General features: G+C 38.3%; 2 protein-coding genes across 5 annotated transcripts in view; both read left to right on the top strand.

Moving 5' to 3' along the window:
• The window catches only part of ppp6r3 (protein phosphatase 6, regulatory subunit 3), a 29,283-nt gene extending 12,779 nt beyond the window's left edge, over positions 1-16,504 (top strand). For 2 of the 4 annotated variants that reach the window (XM_074677239.1, XM_074677240.1), the window contains exons 15-26: positions 383-469; positions 1,581-1,678; positions 4,209-4,263; positions 5,084-5,214; positions 5,788-5,903; positions 7,677-7,893; positions 8,008-8,105; positions 8,370-8,559; positions 9,255-9,272; positions 12,549-12,653; positions 13,615-13,689; positions 15,245-16,503. In XM_074677239.1, the coding sequence (XP_074533340.1) occupies positions 383-469; positions 1,581-1,678; positions 4,209-4,263; positions 5,084-5,214; positions 5,788-5,903; positions 7,677-7,893; positions 8,008-8,105; positions 8,370-8,559; positions 9,255-9,272; positions 12,549-12,653; positions 13,615-13,689; positions 15,245-15,293 (1,239 nt within the window). In that variant the 3' untranslated portion in view covers positions 15,294-16,503. Of the gene's footprint in view, positions 1-382; positions 470-1,580; positions 1,679-4,208; positions 4,264-5,083; positions 5,215-5,787; positions 5,904-7,676; positions 7,894-8,007; positions 8,106-8,369; positions 8,560-9,254; positions 9,273-12,548; positions 12,654-13,614; positions 13,690-15,244 lie in introns of all 4 variants that reach the window. The other 2 variants (XM_074677242.1, XM_074677241.1) reach the window with 2 other exon arrangements.
• A 2,767-nt stretch (positions 16,505-19,271) lies between these two features.
• On the top strand, positions 19,272-25,316 carry tmem170a (transmembrane protein 170A). Its single transcript, XM_074678279.1, has 3 exons — positions 19,272-19,539; positions 20,567-20,737; positions 21,168-25,316. Exons 1-3 carry the CDS (start codon positions 19,443-19,445, stop codon positions 21,296-21,298), a joined length of 399 nt encoding a protein of 132 aa, XP_074534380.1. The 5' UTR covers positions 19,272-19,442; the 3' UTR covers positions 21,299-25,316.
• The last annotated feature ends 550 nt before the right edge of the window (positions 25,317-25,866 follow it).

Consider the following 25,866-nt stretch of genomic DNA (forward strand, 5'->3'; position numbering starts at 1 on the left):
CAAAAGCACAGCAAGAGTGATATATTTAAAAGAGTACAACAAGCTGCAGCTGAGGAGGTGGATGAAAATGAGAGTTCTAGTCACACTTTGATGAAGAAGAGATAGCGCAACAGTGAACATTTCAACTATTGTGTGGAAATGTCAACACGGTGCGTTCAAAAGCACACCCCTAGATGACATCCTGTCATGATGCCACACTACTACTGATACAGTTCATTTGGAATATGCTGATTTATATGTATTTCCATTGGCTCAGCACTCTGAGAAGCATTCTTTGGAATACTGGTGCGCATGTAAATGTAGTCATTGCTTTGTTGTGAATTGCTCAGTGAGACAGTGGAGTGTTCTTTCAACCTCATCTTCACTGAATATTCTTCTTTAGGTGAATACACACAACATCCATTCTTCGAGTGATGATGAGGTGGACTTTAAAGACAGCGGCTTCCACCAGGACTCCTCTCTACAACAAGTAAGAGCTAAACACACTAACACTACAGGCACAACCATGTACACAAAGCAGGCCCATAGCCACATAAAACTAGCTGATGAAAAAAAAATAACTCTACCAATAAATATTCCTATAGTCAAGGTTCTTTTCAGTCTGTTTGAGGCAATCTATTGAAAAGAAATCCCTGAAATACTGCGAGTAGACAGTATTGTCTCATCAGAGTTGGTCAGTGTGGGACAGTAGGTATAAACCATCCACAAAAGTTGATAATATATGATTACTCTACATTCAGCTTGAAAGAAATTTAAAACATTTTTTTGTTGAAGCTTTAAAATACTAAAATGATGATCAAACAAATAATTCTGGTCTGTTTTTTGAGAAAATAAGACTGTTGTGGTCAAAGTGATAATGCAATGTTAATTTACTTTGGTATCCCCCAAAAAACAACAGCAACACAATTATAAAAGAAACTATTTGGAATGTGAGATAATGGAATATTTTTAAGAATTTCAATTCCATGTTGAGCATACAACCCTGATTTCAAAATAGATGGGATTAATTGTGAAATATAAATAAATGGCACAAAGTAGCTGTTGTGGGTTCAGGCTTATTTGCTGAGAGTTTTTAGTAAAAACACCTAAACAAGACCTGTTGTGATTTGGGGTTGTATTTTAAAGCCTATGTTACATGAACTGTTGTTAAAATGATAATTGTAACAACACTGGCCTGTTTTGCTCTAGACTTTCAATCTGCTTAACTGCTAAGGTGTGTCAGGATATGAACAGTCCCCCTGTTGGCCTTAGGAGCCTTACAACTCCATTCACTCAGTGACTATGGGCCATGCACAATAACAACAAACATTTTGCCTGCTTTCATTATTTGTTATTTATTACTAATGTTATTTGGTAAACATTATAGCAACCTGAAATCAGATTAACTTATGTTGAAGCATTTTGGCGTTTGCCTGCAAATGCATGTTTGTGCTTCTTTTATTTATTAACCTGTCTAGTCTACATGTGATACAGTTTTTGTTTTACTGCTCAGTTTATTTTCTATTTTCTGTACTGTAAGTAATGACCAGATTTGTGTAGCTCCAAGACTATATCATTATCGTTGGTCCTGGGTTTGCCAGGCCTTTTCTGATTATCAGATGCAACAAATGACGTCCAATTTTATTGAGCAGTTCGGCTTCAATGATGAAGAGTTTGCTGATCAGGACGATGTTGTGGAGTGAGTACTTATCCTGCATGACTGGGCTTGTTGTCTTACTGTATAACAATAAGGGGATGTGGCAGTGAAGACATTACAAAGCTGGTAGGGGTGGAGAGGGGGATAGAGGGTCTCTTTGATTGGACACCCCTTACTTCTAAAAACAGTGGTTAAAAGCTGATGAAATTACTTTAACACGTATGAAAGTCAACTTTCTATGGCTGCAATAACAAAGACAAAATAAGACTTTAAAAGAAACCATATCCAGCCTTTGTATTGTCACACGCTGTCACTTTGTCTATTCTGTGGGACAAGCTTGCTGGGAGGGTGGATGGGTTGCTAATGTTGTGCAAAGGTTGTGGGCCGTAGAAGGTAGCCAGTAATTGTTCAGTGATTCAAAATGTCAGTTTGTGTGTTTAAATTATAACATTGTCTTGTAAATATATCTTGGGCATGGATTTATCAGACTGTGAAGAAAACACCTCTCATTGATTGGTCTGTGCCTAAAATCTAAAATCATTTACAGCCTACTGAACATAGACAAGTATTGATTAGGACCGTTGATGTCCAGCTGATTTGGAATCATGTAGAAAGATGCATTAATAAAAAAACAGACTGGATGTCTGCAGAGTAAATTCAGCTGTGAAGCTCTAAATGTAATTTGATAAAGAACTTGGTGAATAAATAAGTCTAAACTCCAAAAAATTCGATGCAGGTCTGTACTTGCCTGTTATGAATGAATGAATGAAGAAATAATTTGGGATACTAAACTGTCTCATCTTTATTCCAAGTTTTCCATTCTTTTTTCCAGTTTCTAAATTTATCTTATGGTAGTGGGGTTATAGAATTGCTGTTTTGTTAGTGTGGCCCGGTGTTCAAGCTTAAACTGGTTTGATTTCACGTTAACTTGCTGCACAAGTATTTATCATAGTATCATCATCATATTCAGAAGTGCCTTGAGTTGGCTAAATTCACTTTCCTTGCATTAATAATACACAAAAATACATCAGTACTTGTTTAAGGCTGGACAAGTGAACATGATAAACAAGGTAGTAAAATTCTTAGGTCTGCAATTCAACCTTGTTTCAAACCAATTTAAAAAACTTAACACCAACCTTACTGTAGTGGGGGAATTGAGGTTAGAGGGTTAGATTGAACAATCTGGGTTTTGATGACAGTAGTTAGTTGATGTAACTGTGTACTGTTAAATTAACAAGTGTCAAAGATTATTGGTAATCTGACCTATTCTCAATCAGCTAATTTGGATCATTTTATGGGTTAATTTGCGTTTTTTTTTAAATCGAGATTTGACACCGCTGCCAGATTTCATGGTAGTTCTTTCTAAAAATGATGAGCTGGACAACAAGTAGGGCTGGGCGATATGGCATAAAAATAAAATCTCAGTTTTTTTCACAAAAAAACGCTTTTCGATTTTGTTGGCGATTTTTTTCCCTCCTTTCAAAGAAAACAACAATTGAAATTGACAGAAATAACTAAATAACTATAACCAGTTTTGTTTAAATTGATCAAAAACGTAATGAATGTAACCTTTATTTCACTCCTGGCATTGAAGTTGTAGCTGTTCTTATGTTTCAGCAACTTGACTTTGTAGTTTTAAAGGAGGCAGACTTGGGCAGCTGATGGGGCATGAGTCCATCAAGGTGCTCAATGTCAAAGACATACAAGAACATTTTTATGACATTCAGGTTTCTGTTGTTTCGTTACCGTACTGTTAAATCACCCTGCACACACGGGGTGGCAGGTATAAAAGGTGTGCAATAGCAGGGAGAATAATTCAATTTTTTTCTTTTTTTATATCGTCCAGCAAGAAAAATTTGAATTAACCGATTTATCGCCCAGGCCTCATGACAAGGAAAACCTGCTTATCATAGTCAGATGAAAAATATTGATGAATTTAATTTACTTCCAAAAACTAAGTGAAGCCTTGTATAATTTTAGCCCTGCTTGGTATTTAAACTAGAGACAAAAGATACAGCTGATACTTAAAAGAAACTTTATTTGTCAGGATGGTAGCAAAAAAGCAGCTATTTCTCAGTTACTCCACCTTCTTACATGGTTTCATATGCCAGACAGGACTTAGTGCTCTGTTTTGTATCTTTGAAGTAAGGCCTACAGTTTCCGTCTTCCTCCAGTCTGTACAAAGCTTGCTAAGACTTGGCTCTATATTAATCTTATTTAAGTTTGGCTAAGAATGCCAGCACTTACTTGGAAGATAAAAAAAATCTCAGGTATTAAGTTCTTATTAATGTTTTGAGAAACAATCATATTTTCCATATTAGAATCACAGCTTCTTCCAGTGCTGTGTTTTTCCTTGCTTTTATTTGGAAAGCTTACAAACTTTACACGCATGTGTCGCCAGACCATGTTTTTCATCAGTGTTTACCTGTAGTCATGAACCCAGCATGGGGTAAGAAAAAGTGTTTTCAAGTAAGAATGCTGAAGCTATGTGCCTGTTTGCCTGTGAGTTGCAATATATGTGAATGCCTAACGACTCTAACTAAACTAAACTCTGTTCTCTTTAACATTGCAGTATTCCCTTTGATAGAATATCAGACATCAATTTTTCACTGAGTACAAATGAAAGTGTAAGTACTTTGAATATTAATCTTGAATTCACACACACAAAGATAAAAGAAATTAAGGTCTCATAAAACATGTCATGTTGCATTTCCATTTATCACTGTAGACTATTATTCAGAAACTGAGAAAGATAAGTTAGACAAACATGATCAAATCTACTGGTGTGGTTATGTTATTGTAATAATATCTGAAATACTGAATGCAATGATAGCTGTTTTTCTAGATACAAAATGTGTTTTGGGAAAAAAAAACTAACCCAACTACTGGCTGAAATGTCAACATAGAAATCTGATAATGTCAAACATTGTGTCATTTAAAAAAAAAATGTGTCTACAAAACTGTGCTCTGGACGGTGTGTATGTTTACCTATGTGACAAACTATATTTACATTCGTACTTCGATCTAGTTTGTGTATGGTTTTCAGAAAAGTAATAAGTAAAAAAAAACATCACCCACCATAAAACTGCAAGAAACTGATTGCAAAATACCCAGCAAAAGAGCCTTGTTTGGATAAAATAATGTAACATTGTGATCTGAAAAACTTGTTTTAAAATGAGCATCATCTCAGACAAAGGCACTATGCAGACAACATGCTCGTATTGTATCAATGCTGCATACCTAGAATTGGATCAGTATTCCTGTCGTAACATACACATTGTCCTCACCTCTTACCCTAACACTACATTGCAACTTAATTCAAGAAGAGATACATAATGTTTGAAAGTCGTACCTTTTGTTTGGCACCATTTTATGTTTCTGTGTGCATAAAGTAGAAACTTTTTTGTTAATAATTTGGTGTGTGTGTGTGTGTGTGTGTTTTTCCAGGCGAATATAGCTTTGTTTGAGGCTCGCTGTAAGGAGAAAATCCAGCAGTTCGAAGATGCTGGTTCAGACGAGGAAGATATCTGGGATGAAAAAGATATCACCTTCGCGCCAGAGGCACAGAGACGGCCCAGGTCAGCTTCACACATAACACACCTAACTTATTTTTGATGCCCTAGCACAAAATTCAGGTGCACCCTCATTTTTCACTGCGTTGCCTTAAACGTCATAAGGTCACTTCATTGCTTTTCATGACCTGCATATGCTGTTGATAATTTTTAAATAAGAATGAGGCATAGAGAAATGATTTTCTTAATTTGAATTACAATTATATTTAAAAAGAAAATTTATAGAGTGTTTAAAGTGCTTCCCTGAGCTTAAATCGAACATTTCAAACTAAAACATTATATAAAAATAAAACATTTCCAAGTGTTGTGTTTTATATTTTTCTTCTGTGTAATTGCTTAAAACCACTCTGTTGTTTTAAGTGAGAAACCAATGCAGTCATAGGCTTAACTTGTGTTTCCTGATCAGCTGGCATGAACCCAGGACTGTGAGAAGTACTTGTTCCTTTTTAGCAATGGCCTGAACAGTTGAGCTGTTTTCATGTGGTCTTACCACTGGGGCTCTACATGTGTTGTGTTTCTCAGTGTACAGTGGATGAGCTCTGTTGATTAGTTGAATAATGCCTTGTGTGTCAACCTCAGGAGCTCAGGCAGCACAGACAGTGAAGAGAGCACAGACTCAGAGGAGGAGGATGGGAAGAGGGATCCATTTGAAGCCTCCAACCCCAGCACGGATGACAGAATGGAAGTCGACACAGGTCTGTAAACCCAACACTCCTGGTTTATACCATTGGGTCTAATTTATGAAGTAACTCAGGCCAGAGGTTCACATAGCCCTGTGCCTAAGCTGAATGTGTTTCCTATTTTTACAACATTTCCTTTGAGGTCTCAGAAATTGCGGTATAATCAACTGCTGCTCAACATTTATCAGCTTCAACTCCAACACAACTCCTAACAGCCCCTTTGACTCTGCATTTAATGGTCAGAGTAGAAAACCTGTCCTTCACTTTGCTCAGTCCTTTTTTTTTACCTGTTACTGAGGCAGGTAAGTTTAGCAAATAATTAATCTGATGCTGATACAAAAGCAGTCCATTTGGCAGGTGGCAGTATACTCTCCAGTTTTCACAATGTCTCCCTCTTCAGAACTTGATTTATGGCAGCAATAAATGTAAGCATTGGCCCAGTTATTCAGAAAAAAGTGCACCATTATCATGATTAGTTTGACTTTTGATTACAGTTCTGATTCTGAAGCCCTTGTTTAGGGCAGGGTATCAAACAAAAAATGTTGATATCTGCGGCAATACGGATACCTTAACTTAGATACTGGTTTCAAAACGATACCTTTTTTGATACCAGCTTTATAATATCTATTTTGACAAAAAGAAAATTACATTACACATTGTGGTACCAATCCTGGGTTTAATTGTTCAGCTTTTGTATTTTCCACTCTGAGCAATTCATTAACATTTCAAAAGATAAACAACAAAAAACTGCAGGTGTAAAGAACAGTTGCAAACAAGTGACAGGTCTGTATATACTGAGATGACCTTAGATGTTTTTATAACTACAAATGAGCTTTCTTCTATAGATTCTTGTTTTTTAATGTCAAAATAACAACCCCTCTCCATTATCTGGGCTTGGGACTGGCAAAAGTGTCCCAAAAGAGACAGGCATAAGCGCTCTTCATTAGCATGCAGTGAACTGCTCTGGCTGCAGCTGGGAGAGACTGCTGCGAGCAAGGAGGACTTGTTTTTCTGAGTGTCTTGGATAGGTGAGGAGCTCAGCACCCACTGCTCACTGAGAATCCACGTCAGTCTCCAAATTCCAGAAAAGTCTCCAAATATACAGACAAAGCCGCTAAGTTGGCAACCAAGGAGCAACATCTGGTTTAGAAAAATGAAGCCCATGTGGAAAGTGCTAAAAGTTGCTGTTCATCGAGAACCAGCTTGAGGCTGGCTGCAGAAAGACCAGAAACCTTGTATACTCAGAGCCCAAAATAACAGACCTTTATGGCATTAATAAACCTATCGATAGCCTGACTCAAAAAACAGCTTAGAGTCTGAAATGCTCATTTTCAGCACTCTAGGCACTGCTGACGTAGCAGAGACTATGCCTATATTTTAAATGGCCTATGTCTGCAACACTATCCTGCATGCTACAAGCACATATAACGTAACAGCCAATCACCTGTGGCATTATAACATCTTGATCACATGATAAAGTTCGGTACCCAGCCCTGGCCATGTTTATGCCCACTCAATGCATAGGAGTGGCCCCATCGTAGCTTTAAGTGGAACCGGGACAGAAAAAAATATCTTCCAAAAGAAGACCACGTCGGCTTTTTGTTTGGTCCTAGGCCAGATTTGATCATTTTGACTCCATTGAATCCACACATACAGTACACATGTTTTTTTAATGGAGTGCTGATGGCAAAAGTTATGGCATGTCTCTGTCTTCATTTCATGGAATTTCACCTACTCTACGTTTGTTGACCAAGTTTTTTTGTTGTCATGTCGGTCATAATTTATCAGGACCAGTTTGGACAGCAAACTTTGATGACATCCCCATGGACACAGGTACATCCACAGCTCCAGCCTCTAGCCCCACCAACCCAACCGCCCCCTCTCCTCTGGCCTCACCCTCATCCACCACAGAAGCCCTTTCTGAGCCAACCTGGAGCTCCTCTCCTGCTGCAGCTTCCAACTCTGAAACAGGCTGGGCAGATTTCTCCAACTTCACCCCCGTCAGGTAAAACCTCATTGGTCTGTTTCAGTCTGCGCTGCAGCCATGCAGGACTTTCACTGCTTAACCGTCACTATTTATACATCTAAGGGTGTTTGAATTGATTTTATTCCCCTGTAGTCCAAAAGACCCTCTGAGGTGCAACTCTCCTGTCGCTATGGAAACCAGTATAGAGGCAATGGACCCTCTGGGGGTTAATGCACCAATGCAGCCTGAAGGTGAGATGTTTGCATATGTATATACAGGCTCTCTGTAAGGAATCTGTAGCCTTGATTGTCATGTGAAAAGCTTCAGACACTTTCACTTGACACAACTTAATACTGATTATTTGCATTGTTTCATTTTGTGTTACCATCAGTGGCATAATCCATGAAATCTAAAGTCATATAAAAAACCTGTAAATATATCCTAACAAGATAGCAAAGAGAAAAGTGATTGTGAAGAGGTCTTACCTGACACCTTCGTTTGCTTATGCCCTTCAGACTGCGATGGCTGGCTGGGTACAGCTGAGGCTAGTCCCACCACTCCAAAGGACTGTGGGAGAACCAAAGCAGCAGAGGAAACGACCTGTACTGAGCAGCGCAGCATTACAGAGACAGTCATCAACGGCTCCATGAAAGAAACAGTCAGTCTCACTGTTGATGCCAAAACTGAGACTGCCGTCTTCAAGAGGTTCGACACAGACAAACCAAAACTTTTATATTTATAAGAACAGAGAAAGATCAATAAAAGAAAAAAAAAATGAAGTCTGTCCTTTTTAAGCTAAGACCTCATCATTATTTCAAAAAAAAAAAGACTGCAGTCTGTACTCCTTTACACAGGAAAGCCACAGACTGGTTGGACAGTGAATGTAAAGGCACACTGCAGAGGTGCTTACACACTTCACTCTTTAAAACAGAGAATAAAAGATTATGAAGGGAGAAAAACTACAGCTTTCTCCTACAGATGGCCATGAGTATGACAGGACAGCTCATACTATTTGACAGTAGATTTGTTGGTTCTTTCTTAATTTCAGAATAGTTTCTGTTCTAGTTGGTTGGATTAAAGTTATTATCTAAATGGTGTTAAGTAAAACAGCAGCCTGTTTTCTTTAAACAAGTTAAAACAGAATAAAAAGCCCTGACGTTGCAGAAGTCTTCAGGGTTTTAAGTAACCATTCCTGGAAATAAAGCAACAAGTGGCATTAACTAGCTACGGATGTCAAAAGTTTCCTGTCTCCTGTCCTCCTGTCCTCTCGTTGATGCTGCATTATGATGTCTGTCTGTCTGTCTGAGTAAATAACAATCTGTCTGATGAACTGAGCGACACTTACAACCTGAGCTTCCCCTCTCTCTCTTGCTGTGCGTTGTGGGTGTGGTCTCCTTCAGAGTGTTGAAATCTTATCGGTATGTACAGCCAATCAGAGATCAGCCTGCAGCCGTGATGTAGTCTTGTTGTCACGTCAACCACCAACTTTTCTTTCCCAATTTTAAACTTCTTCTTCTTCTTTGGTTTCAGCTCCTTGTTTGTTTATTTCATTATCTCCATTCTGCATGTTTTTCTACCAAAGGTGTTTTTTGTCTAAGTGCAGTTTTTAGTTTATTCTTTTGTCAAATGGCTTTTATGTGAAAAGGGTGAACTAATTTAACATCAACCCATCTAAAATGAAACGTGGAGCCATGATCTTTCAATGAGTTGATTTTTATATGGTTGAAGGTAAACACTTCTATTTCTTTCATTTGGTTGGTTTACAAGTCTGCCAATTAGTATCTTTGACCTCATACAGTCTGATCCATCTAAAACTTGTGAGTTTAGATTGAAATGCTTGATAAAAGGTGTTGCTGCTGAAAATGTGCACAGTCAGGATGCTGCATGTTTGTTGGAAGAGATTGTCCAAACACAGTAGATTTGATCATGTTCTAACACATCAATTACATTTTTTCTTAAGGCAGATCCTCACATTTGTGAATTGGTTGGGCTGATAATGATATCAATTTTATTTCACACGAAGTCAGACAGATGTTTGTGATAGCTGCTGTTTGTTGAGTGGTTTTTCCCTCTGCACTTGACTGTGCACCATACTTGTATTGCTTGGCTGTGCAGCCCCAGTTTAGGAGCTGGAATAACTGGATTGTGTTGCTTCTCACAACCTTAAAGCTGACAGAGATTCTTTGGGGTTAACACATCATTTTGTGATATTAACCAGCTTGACATTGCATTTCAGAAACTGCTCTTATCAGTGAAACCTAATCAAAAGAAGCTGTGAGGACTTTCTGGAAAAGCTAGCATTAGGGCTAGCAATAAAGACTCTGCTTTACATGAGCTTTTGTTCCCCACTATGGTCAGGACATGACTCAAATCAAGGTGTGTGTTTGTACTGAAACATGAATGGAGATCAGATTATCTTTGTAGCACTACTTTCCTTTGGTCAAGATGTTTTTTTACTGGATGGATTCAAAGCCACAAAGTATTTATCAACAGTTATGTAATGCCACTGTTTGAAACATGACAACAATCAAACTTAATAAACTCAGTTTGTATTGTAGTTTAGTTACCTGTATTTTTAGCGCTACTCACAGCCCAGTGCTATGGGACTAGGGGTACAATAAAAAAAATGGCAAAATAAAATTCAAAGATACATGAAATACAATCAAGTTTAAAAAAAATCAAAGGGCTCAAATTTTAGTGTGTGACTGCGGGTACTCCGCACACAATATTCAGTTCCCGCAATTCTGACGCTGATAATGTGGGATATACAATAGTTCTGTAAGTAACAGTGAGATTTTTGGAGGTTCGGCCCAAGACACATCACTCTGGATTAGTGCAGCAACAATTTTAGAGGATCCTGGTAATGTCCAACCAGCGTTCATCTACCAGCTACAACCTCACCAAGCAGAGCTAACGTAACCTCACACTTCATTTTATTGATAGACTCTCAAGTTTGAACAGACCACTGCAGAATAACTGCTGACTGTGGGTTGGAATCAACATTATCATAAACAGCTTAACCCATGTAGCCTTTAGCTTGTGCTCTATCACTCTCTTATTCAGCTTTCTTCTGCCCTTCTGTCCTTTTTTTTTTTGCCAGTCCAGCTCTTATGTCCACCATTGCTACAGAATTAATTCAAAATTAATTGAGCAGAGAATAAGAAAGATCTCTCTTCTCTCTGCGTAACTTTGTCAGCCGGCGTGGTGTTGTCATAGAGACTTCAACGTGCTGTAAATCAATCCTGTCCTGTCCGAGCCGACTGAAAAGCTGAGAAATAGCATTTACAGATAACCTATTTTTAGGGATGCACGATATTGGATTTTTGCCGATATCCGATATGCCGATATACCGAAACCCTTTTTGGCCGATACCGATAATCCGATAATCAGTTTGTTTGTTTTTTTTTCGCTGTAAAGAAAGCTAAGTCTATCCTGTGCTGGAATTTATATGTTACTCTTATTGTGACGGTCTTATTTGTTTAAGAAACACACATAAAACAAGACAAAAAACATTTGATTTTACCATAAATAAGAAATGTATTATTTTTTCAAACTCAAGACATTCAGTATTGAAATACAGAAAAATAATTTCTTTAGATCACATGAACTTTAAATGTACAATGCATTTTTAAACATAACCAAGTTGCATTTGATTATTTTAGAGCTACTGTAACAACCTGGTGACAGACACAGAGCTCTGCAGTGCAAATAAATGAAGTGCTACATTTTATTTAAGGAGCTTATTTTTCAGATGGAAAATAAAAATAATCCTAACTGAATAGCACCTTATCGGCTGTGCCTATCGGCAGAAATTTTCATATCTGCCAATACCGATAAACGTGTTTTTAAGCTTTTATCAGCTGATACCGATATTGTGCCGATAATATCGTGCATCCCTACCTATTTTGGTGCTGATAGTCTTATTTTGAATTTGGGATTATGATAGGCATAGATCTAGAAGTCAGGCTTATTCAAGATCACTTAGAAACTCCTCACAGCCCCTATAAAAAAAGTTTGAAAACAAAACTTAAAAAATGTTGTGGTCAAGAAGAGGCAGCAAACTTAGGCAGGTAGGATGAAGCCTTCGATGTTCTGGAGTTTCATGAGGTTTGGAAATCAGTTCTTGTTGGAACTCATTCTTCTTTAGCTATACACCATGTTATTGGAAATAATGCTGCATTTGGTAAAAAGTGAAATTTTATGTTAGCAACAATACAGAGAGCTTCTCAATGACTGTTTGGTTGCTTCTCAAATGTTAGGTTATATTTGGATGCTTGTGGGTGTTTTGCTTTGATTGAGGCTTCATCAGGATTATTGGTGGTTCTCTGAGACAAAGCAAGACTGACGGCTGGCACAATCTATTTTGGTCTAATCAGTGTTAAATCTGTACGGCCGCCTGCTTTCTGCTGGCTCTGTAGCTTCACAAGCAGCATTTAGCCAAGTTCCCAAAACAGTTTTCAAACTTCTCCATTTGCTGTACATTTTGATGCTTTTCCTCCATAATGTTCCTAGTTTTCCATTTCAACACCTCCATCCTTTGTTTTACTGTTTGCTCTATCAGCCAGTTCAGCATGCCTCACTCTTCACACCTCACTGTTTTGTGTGTGTGTTTCTGTGGGTAGAGAGGTTGGTTTAAACCAGCACTTTATTTATGTATATCTGTGTTTATGTGTATGTGTGTGTTTGTGTTGCAGTGATGAAGAGAAGAGTTCTTCAGAGAAATACGCTGTAGTTGAATGTGCGGATTCAGAAAGAACGAGCCTCAACAGCTCATCCACAGCCTGCTGTCCAAAAACAGGGTCAGACACACACACACACACACACACACACACACACACACACACACACACACACACACACACCCACACACACACCCACACACACACACACACTATACCTCAAAGAAGTTGTATGTCAGCATAGTTTGCTCTAAGACCAAATCTTGGTGGGGGATATTTATTGTCAGAAGCTGAAATGAGGAGGTATCACAAGCAGATGGTGAAAGGTAACACTCCTTCATATCAGTCAGGCCTTGTTCTAACCAAAACAAAGGGTGCAAACACACTGTGTTGCGTTAACATATCAGTGGTGAGTCTCCTGACTTCCTGATTGTTTTATCGACCTGTCAGTAAGAAGCATTTTAAAAGTTGTAGATCTGCAGGAAAGCAGATCTCCTTCAAAATTAAGTTATTTGGCAACCCTTTTGATCTGTTTATTTCAATTAAATCAAAACTACATTGTTGAGTTTTGGTCCATGCTGCAAGTAACCAGACTTCAGCTGAGATGTGACGTGCACAACAAGGCGAAACTCCACTCAGAAGACATATGCCACATAGACAGATTGACAGGCGCCCTGCTTCTGTAACAGAATGCTAATAGTTGGTGTCCACTTGAAAAGTCCTGGCATTGATCCCAGCGGGTCATTAATCTGGACACTGGTCAGCTTCAAGAAGCAGCAGGAAGCTTAATTTAGTCACAGTTCCTGGATGAAGGATATGGTTAAACCCTGCTGTCTTCATCTTAAGATGATTCTGAACCAAGAAAAAAATTGGGATTGCTTTTTCTGTTTATCTTAAAGTATGAATATTAAGGGTCCTTGTAGCAAAGTGTGACAACAAGAATATAAAGACATGTACCAACTCAATTCAAGCTCATCAAACTATGTCACTTATGTTCCATTCCTGATTTCAATGTGAACTCATGTTTTGATGTAAGTGCTGGTCTGAACTTTTCTCTCTCTTCTCATTTTTATTATTTCAGCAGTGACAAGTGTCGATCAGCTGTGGAGCTCCCCAATGGTCCTCTAGAGGAAATGTCAGCTGTGGAGGAGGCCAAGTAAGTCCTGCTGCCCCCACACACACTCTGTATTACCAAAAGAGTTCACCAACAGGCCTGCTGTCTTCTTAAAGACAGGGTGTCCACGGGGTCTTAAAAAGTATTATAAGTTGTTCAATCAGTTGTGGGAAAATTAAGGCCTTAAAAAGTGTTAAAAAGTCTTAATCCTAATGTTATGAAGTATTAAATTTTATTGGTATTCAAGCTTTGACTCCAAACATATCCATGAATATTTATTTTCCTCCTTGCGACTGTTACAAACTAACCTGACACAACAGACAGACAGTTCCATACATCCGCCACAGAAATAGTCCATCTGGTTGGAAAATGTTTTCAGGGTCTGAACCTTCAAAAATAACCACACCTGGTGATTGGACGATCATTCTGCTCGTCACACTCATCACAGACCAGCGTGAGGATCTAGAAAAGGCTTTTTCATCTCAAAATATTTCACTCTGAATCATAAGACTTTCTCAAGCCTCCTGGGAAAATTTCTCTGACTTTTGATGACCTGGGATCTTGGATTCTTACGATTTAGAGAAAGCTTCCCCCAGCTTCACCTGATCTCAGTTGTTTTCGAACAAATTTTCTTTGTTAAAATCACCTTTTTACTGGATACAACGCAACAAAATAAGGTAGTTATCAATACAGTTACGTAGCGCTGTTGTTTGAAACCTGACAACAAGCAAAGTTGTAATTTTGTGAGGCGCGGGCTATACGTAGCGCTAGCAGCCCAACATATTCGTAGGCTAATGTGACAGAAAACTCAGTTTGCACAGTAGTTTATTAGCTGTCTGTATGTAGCGCTGACGGAAAGCAAATAACACAATCTCAAGCACATGTCCTAAATTTTGACAATGGTATAATAAAATTCTTGTTTGTTTTTCTCCAAGTTGGCCTTAAATAACTGCTGTTACTTGTTGTGGGAATGGGAATGTGAATTAACCTGCCTTTAGTTTCATTTATTCTTTCAAGCTTTATTCCTTCTCAGTTTACCGAATTTATGTTGAAGAGCAAACTACAACTGTCAAAGATTGGTTGCTAACAACAGCTTAAAGTCGCGATAAGGTCTTAAGACTTTTTGAAAGGTTTTTTAAAAAGTCTTGAAAAGGTATTGAATTTAATCTCAGGAATTCAGCATATACCCTGTAAAGAGATGCATGCAGAAAGAAAATGAAGCAAATTTGACCATGTTAATCTTAGTATATATGTACATATCATGTAAGAATTCTATCCACTTGGATTATTATTCTTCATCAAAGCTGCATCTTGTAGGTCTTTCATTTTGGTGCTTGAGTTTACTCAGGAAAATTTGATGTAGTTAAAGTTCAAAGTTTTATTGTTTGATAAGAAAGGCATGCTGATATCCTTGGTCCCCACCCTCAAATTTTCAGGGTAGTGAATTGCGGCAGCACACTGAGCCTTCAGCATGAAAATGTTGAATTTAACACAAGAAGAAAGTGAAGTGTAGAGCTACTCCTTAATTGTTTTGTAAGCTTTATAAATACATGATTTATTTTCTTGGGTCTCATCTCTGTCTTTTTGTTTCACACAGAGTGGACCAGAGTGCCGTGTCAGAGCCAGCTGTCAATGGGCCGGCGTGAAAGTCCCCAGAAACCAGCTTACAGCCAGCCTGTTCTGCCATGCAGGGCTCTCCTCCTGACCAGCCAGCGGAGATGACTGCTCAGAGCTGTACCAATCACACAACCCCCCCATCAGGACCAGCAATACCCTCCTCAGCTCATCACTGACAGAGAGACAGACAGACAAACAGGTGTACAGACACAGAAAGAACTGCAAAATGAACCCAAATGGATACAGAATAATTTTTTTCAGCATTTGTTTATATACTATTGTTCTTATGAGGTGATGTGCGACTGATAACTTGCCACTCAAAATTAAATAGTAATGTTGCTATAGTTAAAGAAATGATTGTATGAATAAAATATTTTATAAAAGAAAAATGTATACAGAAACATAAGATGACTCACCACAGGATGAGCTGATTGGTCAGCCAGCTGACCACTGAGCTGTTGTCTCCTGCTGGATCTGTTATTCTGCATACAACAGTCTGACACTTAATACAGCAGTTGCTTTATTTAAATCCTCACTCACCACTGGTCTGTGTCTCTGAGCAGAGCTGCTCCCAATGATTGAACCACATTTTTAAATCACACTTAAAGTTTTATTTTGCTGCAGGTATCATTTGTAAATGTTTTCTCTTGTATTCTTATGCATTAAGATTTGACAAGCCTTTTCTGATATCATTTTTTTTATTTATTATGGAAGTAAGATGGTGTTTTGTTACTAAAGAGCCATACCAACACACCCCCTCCCCTTCTAGCGGCTGCATTCATGCTAACTGGGTTCTTACCTCGCAGCTGGTAGGCTTTATGGGAGAGATCCAGTATGGCTTCACACAGCCCATACTGGGAGCTGTAAATGCATTTTGAACTTGTGTTTTTAGTCCCAACTAAACTTATTCAGAACCACCCGTCCTCTTCTTTTTCCCAACACTCTCTGAACCTCTGAAGTGCTTTATGGACCAGCTGTCATCTGGTCAGGGTTGTTTTTTCTCGAAGCATAGTGAATATGCTCTCTGACGCGGTATCCATTTAAAAAAAAAAGGCTTTAAAGCAGCAACTAAACCTTTCAGGCCAAATTGCAAATCGGAGAACTACCAATTTAAGGTGCTTCTTTGAAACAGAAAGGTCCAGATTGTCATTCAACATGTTGGACAGAAAAGATCCCCACATTAAGGCTGCTTTTTATGACGTGGATCCTTTTCATAAAACTAAAAACAGCCTCTACGTCAGTCTCCTCAAAGTCTCAAATGCTTATTTACAGATATCAGTTTAACTCTGATAAAGAATTATTGGTTTGCCACTGCAATGAAAGGACTCTGTCTGCTTTCTTGAGACTGTTGTCTTCTCAGCACGGACCTTGATACAGCACCTAAGTTAGTAACAAAAACAAGCACTTTCAACAGACGCACTTTGATTGGCTGCATCTTACCTCCAAGAAATTCCAAAACCTTTGGTACCATATTATATGTACCTTAAATTAAGAAGGGTTATGGTCCAGGTTTAAAAAGCTCTGTGGTTTCTGTCTGAGAAGCTTTGGCATTTTTAAGAAAACTAAGAGGCAGGTAGTGAGCTGAAAAATACAATCAACATGCAGGATTTTAAGTCACATCATCACCAGGATTTATCTTGTGCAGTCTTAAAAATGATAACATGGCTGTGATTTCGGACGATGACCAAGTGAACATCTTGGGTGTTTATTGTTTTGTTGTTCAGACAGAAAACTGCACCTTTCTTTTTAAGGTTCTTTTAAAATCAGGTAGCCCATGACAAGGGCCAGATGTTGCTGGTTGGTTATTTTACTTGAATAGTAAAACTCTGCCGTATAAAATCCTTTTCTTTTTTAATGATAAGTGCTGCGCCATTAAGGGCCTCAATCCGTTGACCAAAATCTGCAGTCTTGTAACCATATCAGAGCTGGGTATTTAACAGCAGAGTTTAATCTAAGAAATCCCAAATAGGTACATTATTTATGGTTGACAAACCAATTGTCAAAATTAGTCCAAAGTTCTACAGTTCTTGAAAATTTTAGGGGGGTTTATTTTCTTGATCATTGCATTTTTTTGAGATTATGTATGTGTGCAGTCGTTATAGATAGGATTTAGTCTGGATTTTAACAGCCTTATGAGTCACAAAAGGAAAAGTTCTTTGCATATCTATTTTTTTGGACAGGTGCGTTGGAGGTTCAGGTATCTCATGGAACTATTTCAAAGATAAACCCGCACACCTTCGGACCTACAAAAATAAATATTTTTTCTTTCTGCAATGTTTCGGTCCTAGACCTTCACCAGAACTATTTTTGCCTGATGAAGGTCTAGGACCAAAACGTTGCAAAATTAAAAAAATATATATATTTTTTGCAAGTCGGATGGTGTGCGGGTGTTTTCTTTGAAACAGCCTTATGAGTAACAAATTTAGAGAAAAGGACCATTTGTTGGACATTGGTTAAAAATGTGCAAAAAAAAAAAAGACATTTTAAATCACAGTATTCTCACTGGAAGCAAACCTCTTGTAAGTCTTCTGATTGTTAATGGGAATATTTGATTAAATTTGATCCCTAATATGCAGACATATCACACATACTATCCAGCAGCCTGCCTTTTCTCGTATTCCACTTCTTCAGATGTTGACATTCTTCGGATGACATGTAGGGTATCGGGGCTAAAGAAAAAAAAGTTAAGGAAAGTTATCGGCATGGTAAAAACTAAAAATTTTCTTCACAACTTTTAATTTAATATTTAGGACTGGGATGGTTCTCTGGCACCTCTTAGTTTTATTGGGGTCCCTGTCAAGGTCCCACCAGATCATCCCTTTGAAAGCAAGTTTTGTTAATAATAATTAATCCGAGTTGTTAAGTATTTGGGGTGATTGAATATTTCCCTGGTGTCTGAATTTACGTTTGGTGTCAGCTGTTTATCAGAAGCTCTTATGGATTGAATCATGACCATAAAGACAACTGATGTCCCCAGCGCTTCAGTCCTGGAAAACCTGGAGGTCAGTAACCTTTTAATGAATGTTCTTTTTAAAAACTCTATTTTAATCAGAGTTAAGTAGAACATTTAAAAAAAAGATTATTTTAACTATGTGAATCTTTCATGGTTGTGAATTCTTTTACTATGGAGGTTAAAAACTGATACTTGATCACCACTAATATGTATTTATCATTGTTAAAATATTGTGTAGTGTATCTGAGCAACATAAGTAGTCAGCTTTTGTACCCAGGGCCAACCACCAATGATTTACCCTCTGTTGGATCAAGTTACACAAGATATTTGTTGGTAGAGTAGACCAGAAGCACTTGTTTTTGTGCTTTGATTGTTACTGTATTTATAAACCATGTTGGATGTTATATTAAAGCCTGTTTTACAGGTCACATAGATGATAAAACAGTGAGGTGAGTCAGAAAAGCAATTGACAACCAGGTGTACTTACTGGAATTGAGCTTGATAGTGCTATTTAGAGGGGCTTTATTTTTATTTTTTGTAGAGTGTAAAGTTGTATTGAAACTAACAAACAAATAATTCGCTCAGTTTGCTTGTTCAAAAAATAGTTAAAAATCAATACCTAAATATTAACATGTATATAAACACCTAACGTTTTATCGTTAAAAGGTTAAACTAGTAAGTTTGAGGAACAATGTAATAAAAAATATATATTTTCGTTATAGTAAAAGAGGGGCATAAAATATATAAAGTAATGTTAATTAATACACATACAAACAATGAGAAAAACAAATGTCATTTTTTCCAATTTTATGCCTCTGTCTTCCCAAGTTTTATTGATACTATTTGTTAATTTTATTTAACCGTCCGATATGTTTTTCGCAGCTTGTGTAAGGCTCGATCACTTGCTTTTTATATTTTTTTTGCCACTAACCGTCGTTGTCCCCGCAGTGTCGGCAGAGCGCACACTGTGGGCGCTGCTCTGTGTGGTTCCCATGGTTCCCACAGTCTGTATGGTGGTTCCGTGTTTCCGCCGGTGCCTGGCAGACACAGCTCGGGGACACAAACGGTCTGCTTTCTGACGTCACCAGAAGTTGTGTTGACAGCGAGCACAGATAGCCCGATGCTAGGAGGTCCTGCGTCAAAGCAAATCCCTCAAAGACACTAATGGTTCTCTCCGTCCTCTGGCCATCTTTCATTCATGCGGTGTTTGCTGCCAGTGTGAGACATGCAGGACAGGTTTAGAGACATACACGGTTTGAATTTTGTGCCGAGGCAGAATGGTACTTACCGAGGCAACGACACATCTCTCAGCGACTTCTCAGGTGGGCTAATGTTTTACAGCTCGTTAGCTAGGTTCTTTACTTTTGTTGAAATACAATGTACAAATCACGTCTACTTCTAAACATGGAAGTTACTTCCTATGGTGTTTTACTCGAATCAGTGGGAGTAACCAAAAGTGTTTATTTATGTGTAAATATGTCTTAGTAATCGTCGGATGAGTTATTGAATGCCTGTTTGGGTTAGCATTGTGCAGGTATTGTACATCAGTGAAGCTAACGTTAGCCAGCTAACTCCTGCCTCAACTAAACCTTTGTTTTGGTCGACTAAATCATCCCAGCGATGTGTAATTTATCATTTATGACTACATAATGATACAAAGGGTTTGACACAAGATATTAGAGTGGTATTTACTTAGGGCGATTATTGACAGTATTCTCGGAAGATGTTTGAGCGTCCACTGTTTGTTTCCGGGAGAAAGGACTGTGAATTATTCCAGTTGTTTTTTTTTTTTGTAATCGATAAAGCTCTCTCTCCCTCTTTCCACGTTGTTTAATTCAGATGATCCCTCGAATTAAATAATGTTACAGCTTTTGCGGTGGAAACACGACAGATTAGTGTGTGTGGTTATATAAGATCCAGTGTGACACAACACAGAATTCATTTCAAATGAACTGCTGTCGTTTGTACTGTATCCAGTTGAAATGCTGGCCTTCACTACACTGCTTTAAATATAGATTTCCCCTCTTAGTAAGACATATGATGATACAACGAGACGGCATTTGAAACTGTGCCCGGTACAATATCCCTGACAGTATTTATCAATAGTAACTGTTACTGCAAGTACGCAAATACGAAATAATTCGTGGGGGAAATTTCTTTTTATTTTGGCAGTCCCTGTGGACAAAGTGGTACCCTCTACCTCTTTGGGTTGATTTTGGTTTGAATTTTAATAAAGGTTTTCTTTGTGCTGAAATCTGATGACCGCAAGAAGTCTTCCTCATTGGTCTTGGTGCACTTTTGAACTGTACATGAGATGATGTGTAACTATGTTATTGTGTGTCTGTCCAGAGATGTGGTATGGAGTGTTCATGTGGGCAGCGATCTCGTCTCTGGTCTTCCACCTACCTGCAGTGCTGATCTCCCTTGCTACATTGCGACAGCACAAGATGGCCCGGTTCATGCCCATTGCCATCCTGCTAATGGCCATCGTGGGACCAGTTTGTGGGGGAGTCCTGACCAGTAAGTCTTCCACACGTCATGTTTGTTTTTGTTCAAGGCCCCTCGATATGGATTGTCTGCCAAGACCAAAGTCATGCTTATCTTTATCTTAGTGGTACAGTTAGATTATGGTAGAGAAGTGAAATCATTCAGAGGTGAGTGTTGGTAAATTGGCTGTTCGATACATATTAGGTGATAAATAACTGTATTGTTGCCTAAGTGTGTCTGGTACAGTGTCACCTGCTGCTTGAAATTTACTGTGCTTATCATTCCAGATTACAAATTCTAAATATCAGACTTCTTTGATTTTACTAGGTCTGCTTGATGTGTAATCTAAATCCTTCTCATAATTATTATTTCCAGGAGTTTAATATGAGTGAGCCGCAAACCCTTTTCTACAGTTTGTGTAAACTGCTGCCTGATCCTCATGTATTTACTCTTCCTTCTTCAGGTGCAGCCATTGCAGGTGTGTACAAAGCAGCAGGAAAAAAGATGATCTCTCTGGAGGCTCTTGTACTTGGTGTTGGACAGTCCTTTTGTGTCCTGATCATTTCCTTCCTCAGGGTACTAGCCACCCTTTAGCAGCACTGAGGCCAGCCCGTCTGGCTCAGCTGCTGACAGCTCAGTCTGACAGCAGCTGCACCTTCTCCTGAACAGGACCCGACTTTGTCATGTTAACAAGACTTGATTCCTGTCAAACCCTGGGATACATGGAAACCAGTCAGGCCCTGACATGATGTCATTTCCTACTGATGGATGAGGACCAGACAAGACTTATCACACTTGTTGTGCTAGCAGCGCTAAGCCTTCAGACATGATGATGTCCACTACAGGACAGCACAATGCTGCATTCACATCACTACTTAGAAATGTGTCCTCGATCGATTCCAAAGTGAAGAACAAAAGCTTAAATGGTCATCATTTAGTGACGTTCCCTGATGTGAAGGCAGCAGGACGCTGTGCTCTCGTTGCCGGAGGTTACAGGTTAGCAGCAGGATGACACTAACCTTTCTCAGGGGATCTGTGTGTGTTTGTGTGTTTTTGTCTCTGTTGGTTCGACTTCATGCAATGACTGCAGAGAGACAGAAAAACAGGAGGATGATGGTTTTATGCAAGATTCTGGTTGTTTCCCTTGGAGGCCTTAATTTCTATTTTCTAACTTCCAAAGTGGTTTTATCTTCAGGGCTGTCTCTTGCTGCTCTTTTTGTTCTTCCTTGTTCTTTTTTAGTCCAGATGAGTTGAAGTCCAACTGCCCGTGTGATTTTTTTTAAAGTTACAAATGAGTCTGAAGCACCTGAAACATTTTCCCTTCAAGCTTTATGAGGACACAATTCAGAAGGGGTTTGCTGATTTAGATTTAGTTTTTAGACTTTTTGTTTTATTTCTCATCTCGTTTGTTTTTTGTGCAAATCAGAGGATTGAACTCGGGGCATCAGTGTGCTACAGTTACTTTACAAACCCAAATATGGGAAAATCTTTGATTTTTTAAAATCTCTATGGATGATAGTTTGTTTTAAAATGTGTCATGATGTAACATTTGTATGTAATCTAAATTATTTCCAGGTCTTTGTAGCTTTTTTTAATCTGTCAGACCAAACATGAATTTCTGGTTAAGTTTTCTGTGCACAATATGGAAACAACTTTTAAGATGAAGGGCGCTCCCTCGTTGTTTTTATGGGCTCATCGGATTCTTCAGTCTTCTCTGGATGCTTTAGTGGAGTTCTTTTTTGGGGGGAATAAGTGCTTTGAATCAGTTTCTGGAGAAAAAAAATCATAATCTTTTCAGACAACTCTTATTTGTTATTGGCAGGAGTCACCATGAAGTGATTTTGTATCAGTTTTGATTTGATTTCTTTTTTGCTTTGTCAGTTAAAATCTGCCTCTGTTTTTAAACAAACAAGATATAACTACTCTTATCATAGTTTGATCAATTATTTAAAGACCCAGGAGCAGCAGCAAGCTGTGAAACCCCTGTTTACCTCAGTTTTTTTAACCCAGCAAATCTAGTTTTAGATTCAATTAAAATTAAAAGGTGACACAGTGCTCTTTAAGAAGAAGGGTCTTTAAATCTTGGGTTGAATTAAAAGCCACGTCACTACTTCCCAGTGTTTAAAACTACATGTTTTTTTCATGTTTTGGTGTCTATTGGGTGCAGATATTTGGATGTGGTCTATTAACCACTGTAAGCCCTGATCCTTTATGTGACACTGATCCTATGTGTCTGACAGTACTGTAGAAAGGTTCCCAACAAAAACAGGACTTAAATTACAGAATACAATCTTTTAAACCAGAAACAGTTGCATTGCTCTTTTTAAAGCCACAGAACTCCATTAATATCAGCCAGTAATCTGGACACTGGTTGGATGTCGACCCCTGCCTCCATCAGTCAGGGTTTTTCTTCTGCTGGTGTTGATTTCACACACACTATGTCAGTCAGAGTCTTTGTATCTCGGCTTATTTGTTTGTATTTTTGTAAACGTAATATTTATGTCAGTCACACCACCAGCTGGGGACCAACGCCTCCTGTTCTCTTCTGGGTACAGTTACAGCCCATGTCCCTGTTTTCTCCTGAAGCAATCCACAGGAGAAATTTTCACTATTTATTTTCTACCTAAAAGACATTTTAAATCAAACAAAGTATTCCTCTCTCTGAATTATTTTTCTCTGAGGTTAAACATTCCAGCTAAACGTATTGTTTTCCTTTGTTTTGCTTCCTACACTCTGACACTACAACAGTGCTCCAACATCACCAGATATGCCTGCAACCCTGAATGCATCAGAATCTCTTTCTCGCCCTCTGAACTCCCATCTTCATTATTTTGCCAGTAAAACCAGCTTCATGGAGGCTGGTGAGCCCGTAAATGTAAAATGTGTTAGGATCCACAGCACACTCATACTCTGAACTCGCTGGTTTTCCCTCATAATCCCTGTTAAGAATTTCTCTAACCCTCCAAACCAAAGATGGCTTAAATTCTTCATTGTGTACTTCATAAGCTACACTTCAGTTATGTAACATCTATAGCAATCCTCTCTAAAATGTTTGTAAATATGCAACAAATCTAATCAAAGCTTGAATGTTGTAGGTGAAGACATGGGAAATAGTCAAATGAAACCAGGGAAAGTCACATTCAGACAGAAATGAGTTGTACGCAGATTGTAAACATAACGCACACACATTTAAGTTGGGTTGACTTTTAAAGCCTCCAGATGTAACCCCCCCACCAAACCACTACACTCTGTACTAGAGCTCTCTGGATTCATAGATTAAATGTTAACAACGGTCAGAAGGTATCACTCCAGTGGAGCATTCAGTTGATGAAATCTTACAGATCACCAGATTAGTTCACATAGAATATAAAGCTTTCCAACGAGCTTTTAAGTTTCCTTCAGTGTAAAAACCCAGTGTGTGGCATTGCACTGTGCATATATGTTGTGAGGTGTACTTAATATTGCAGACATAAATGAAAGTAAACATATATGTTCCCACTTGATGCAGTGGAAAATCAGCATCTCATTGAAATGCAGTCTGGCTGTTGCAGAAACAAATGAGCCTTGTTTGGATGAACTGTTGTCGAGCCCTCAGCCTTGCTTTTATGCTGTACTATTTGGAGAATGTTTATTTTTTTATGGTGTGATTTAGCTGTCTGTGAATGCTCTCTGGTTCTGTTACAGCAGCACTAACTTTTTACACCTTGGCATTGATGTTAGTTTATCTGTTTGTTTGGATATTTATCCTGAAGCTGATTCCAGTTTCCACCGGCTCAGTCATCCATGTGCTTGTTTCATGATTTACACATTTACTCAGTCAAAAACTCAAAAAAGAAGAAGACTACAACTTGGAGTTTTCTCTTCAATTTCATGGAAGCAGCTCGTTTCCCTGACCTGATTGAAATTTAACAAGTAATCCCTGTGTTGCAGCTTTTAATGAAGAAAAAAACCTAATTATTCTCTCTTATTAGTGCTTATGAAAGACACCTTTAAATGTTTATTCACACAGACTGGACTGTTTCAGAAATCACAAATGCTGTTCATAAAAATCCCTTCACATGGGGTCATAGTGTATTCCTCTAAATGGACGGGTGTAAACTGGAGAATGTTAACAAAAATACTGAGCTGAACTGAAAATAGCAAAGGTTAGAATAAAAAGCCCTCCTGTTCTGCTCATGCTTGCTTTGCTTGAATCCAACAGCTTAGTTTAACTCATTTTCTGATAAATTGGAAATAAATACTGACTGAAGTCGTTTTTTAAATTTTGACTTTGCCACATACAGGGTGTTTTATAAGAACTTGTCCATCCCAATATTTGAATTGTTATTTCTTTTCATATATGATCTCTTTAAACATGTCTGATTTGTTATTGTACATTCCTTCTGGTGGACTACGACACTAGCAACAAGTAAATTAAATGTCAATAGAAAGAAAAAAGTCAAGGTGATCAGATGACCTGCTGTAACAGAACCGTGTGTTTCCACATGGTCCAGCGTTCCTGGACAGATTTTCTTTATTTTTCATTGTTAAAAAGAATTTAAATGTTGATTTTAACAGAGTAAATTAAGTGCCAATGGTTAATATTTTCATGGAATAAAAATGTTTCAACTATGCTGTGGTGTGGCTGTTTTTTGTTTGTTTGTTTTTTCACTGCCCTCTAGTGGTGGCTGGTGGGATCTTGAATTATGCCGTATGCATGTAGTGACAGCATGTCAACACATCATCCCAAACAGAAAATATGTCGCTCAACAGAGAGCTGATTATGAGAAAGCTTAGATTATTTCAAAAGTAATGTGAATAGATTTTAGGTTAAACACAATTTTTAATATTTGACACATCATCCCTGTGAGGGGGATTGTACATTTTATTTCAGAAATTTGTAAAAAAAAAAATTCTAAAGCTATACAAGTTACTGTCATTTAAACTTCATCACCATCCCTCACTTGGCCAAGCAGATCAAATGCAGTTCATGAACAGGAGCTGTAGTCTCTGTAGCAGCAGTTGCTGGTTCAAATCCCAGTCTCAACCTTTTGCTGCACGTGTTCCCCTGCGCTCTGCTCTCCACAGAAGGCAGTATTGCCCCAAAATAACTCGGGTAAAAGCTGGGTTTTACTCATCACAAGGCTGTTTATGTGTATTTTTCCAGTCATGTGATGGAGATA

This window comes from Halichoeres trimaculatus, unplaced genomic scaffold (genome assembly GCF_033239565.1).
Source record: "Halichoeres trimaculatus isolate MK-OKI-2021-1 unplaced genomic scaffold, fHalTri1.1 fHalTri1_scaffold_10, whole genome shotgun sequence".
Taxonomy (NCBI): Eukaryota; Metazoa; Chordata; class Actinopteri; order Labriformes; family Labridae; genus Halichoeres; species Halichoeres trimaculatus.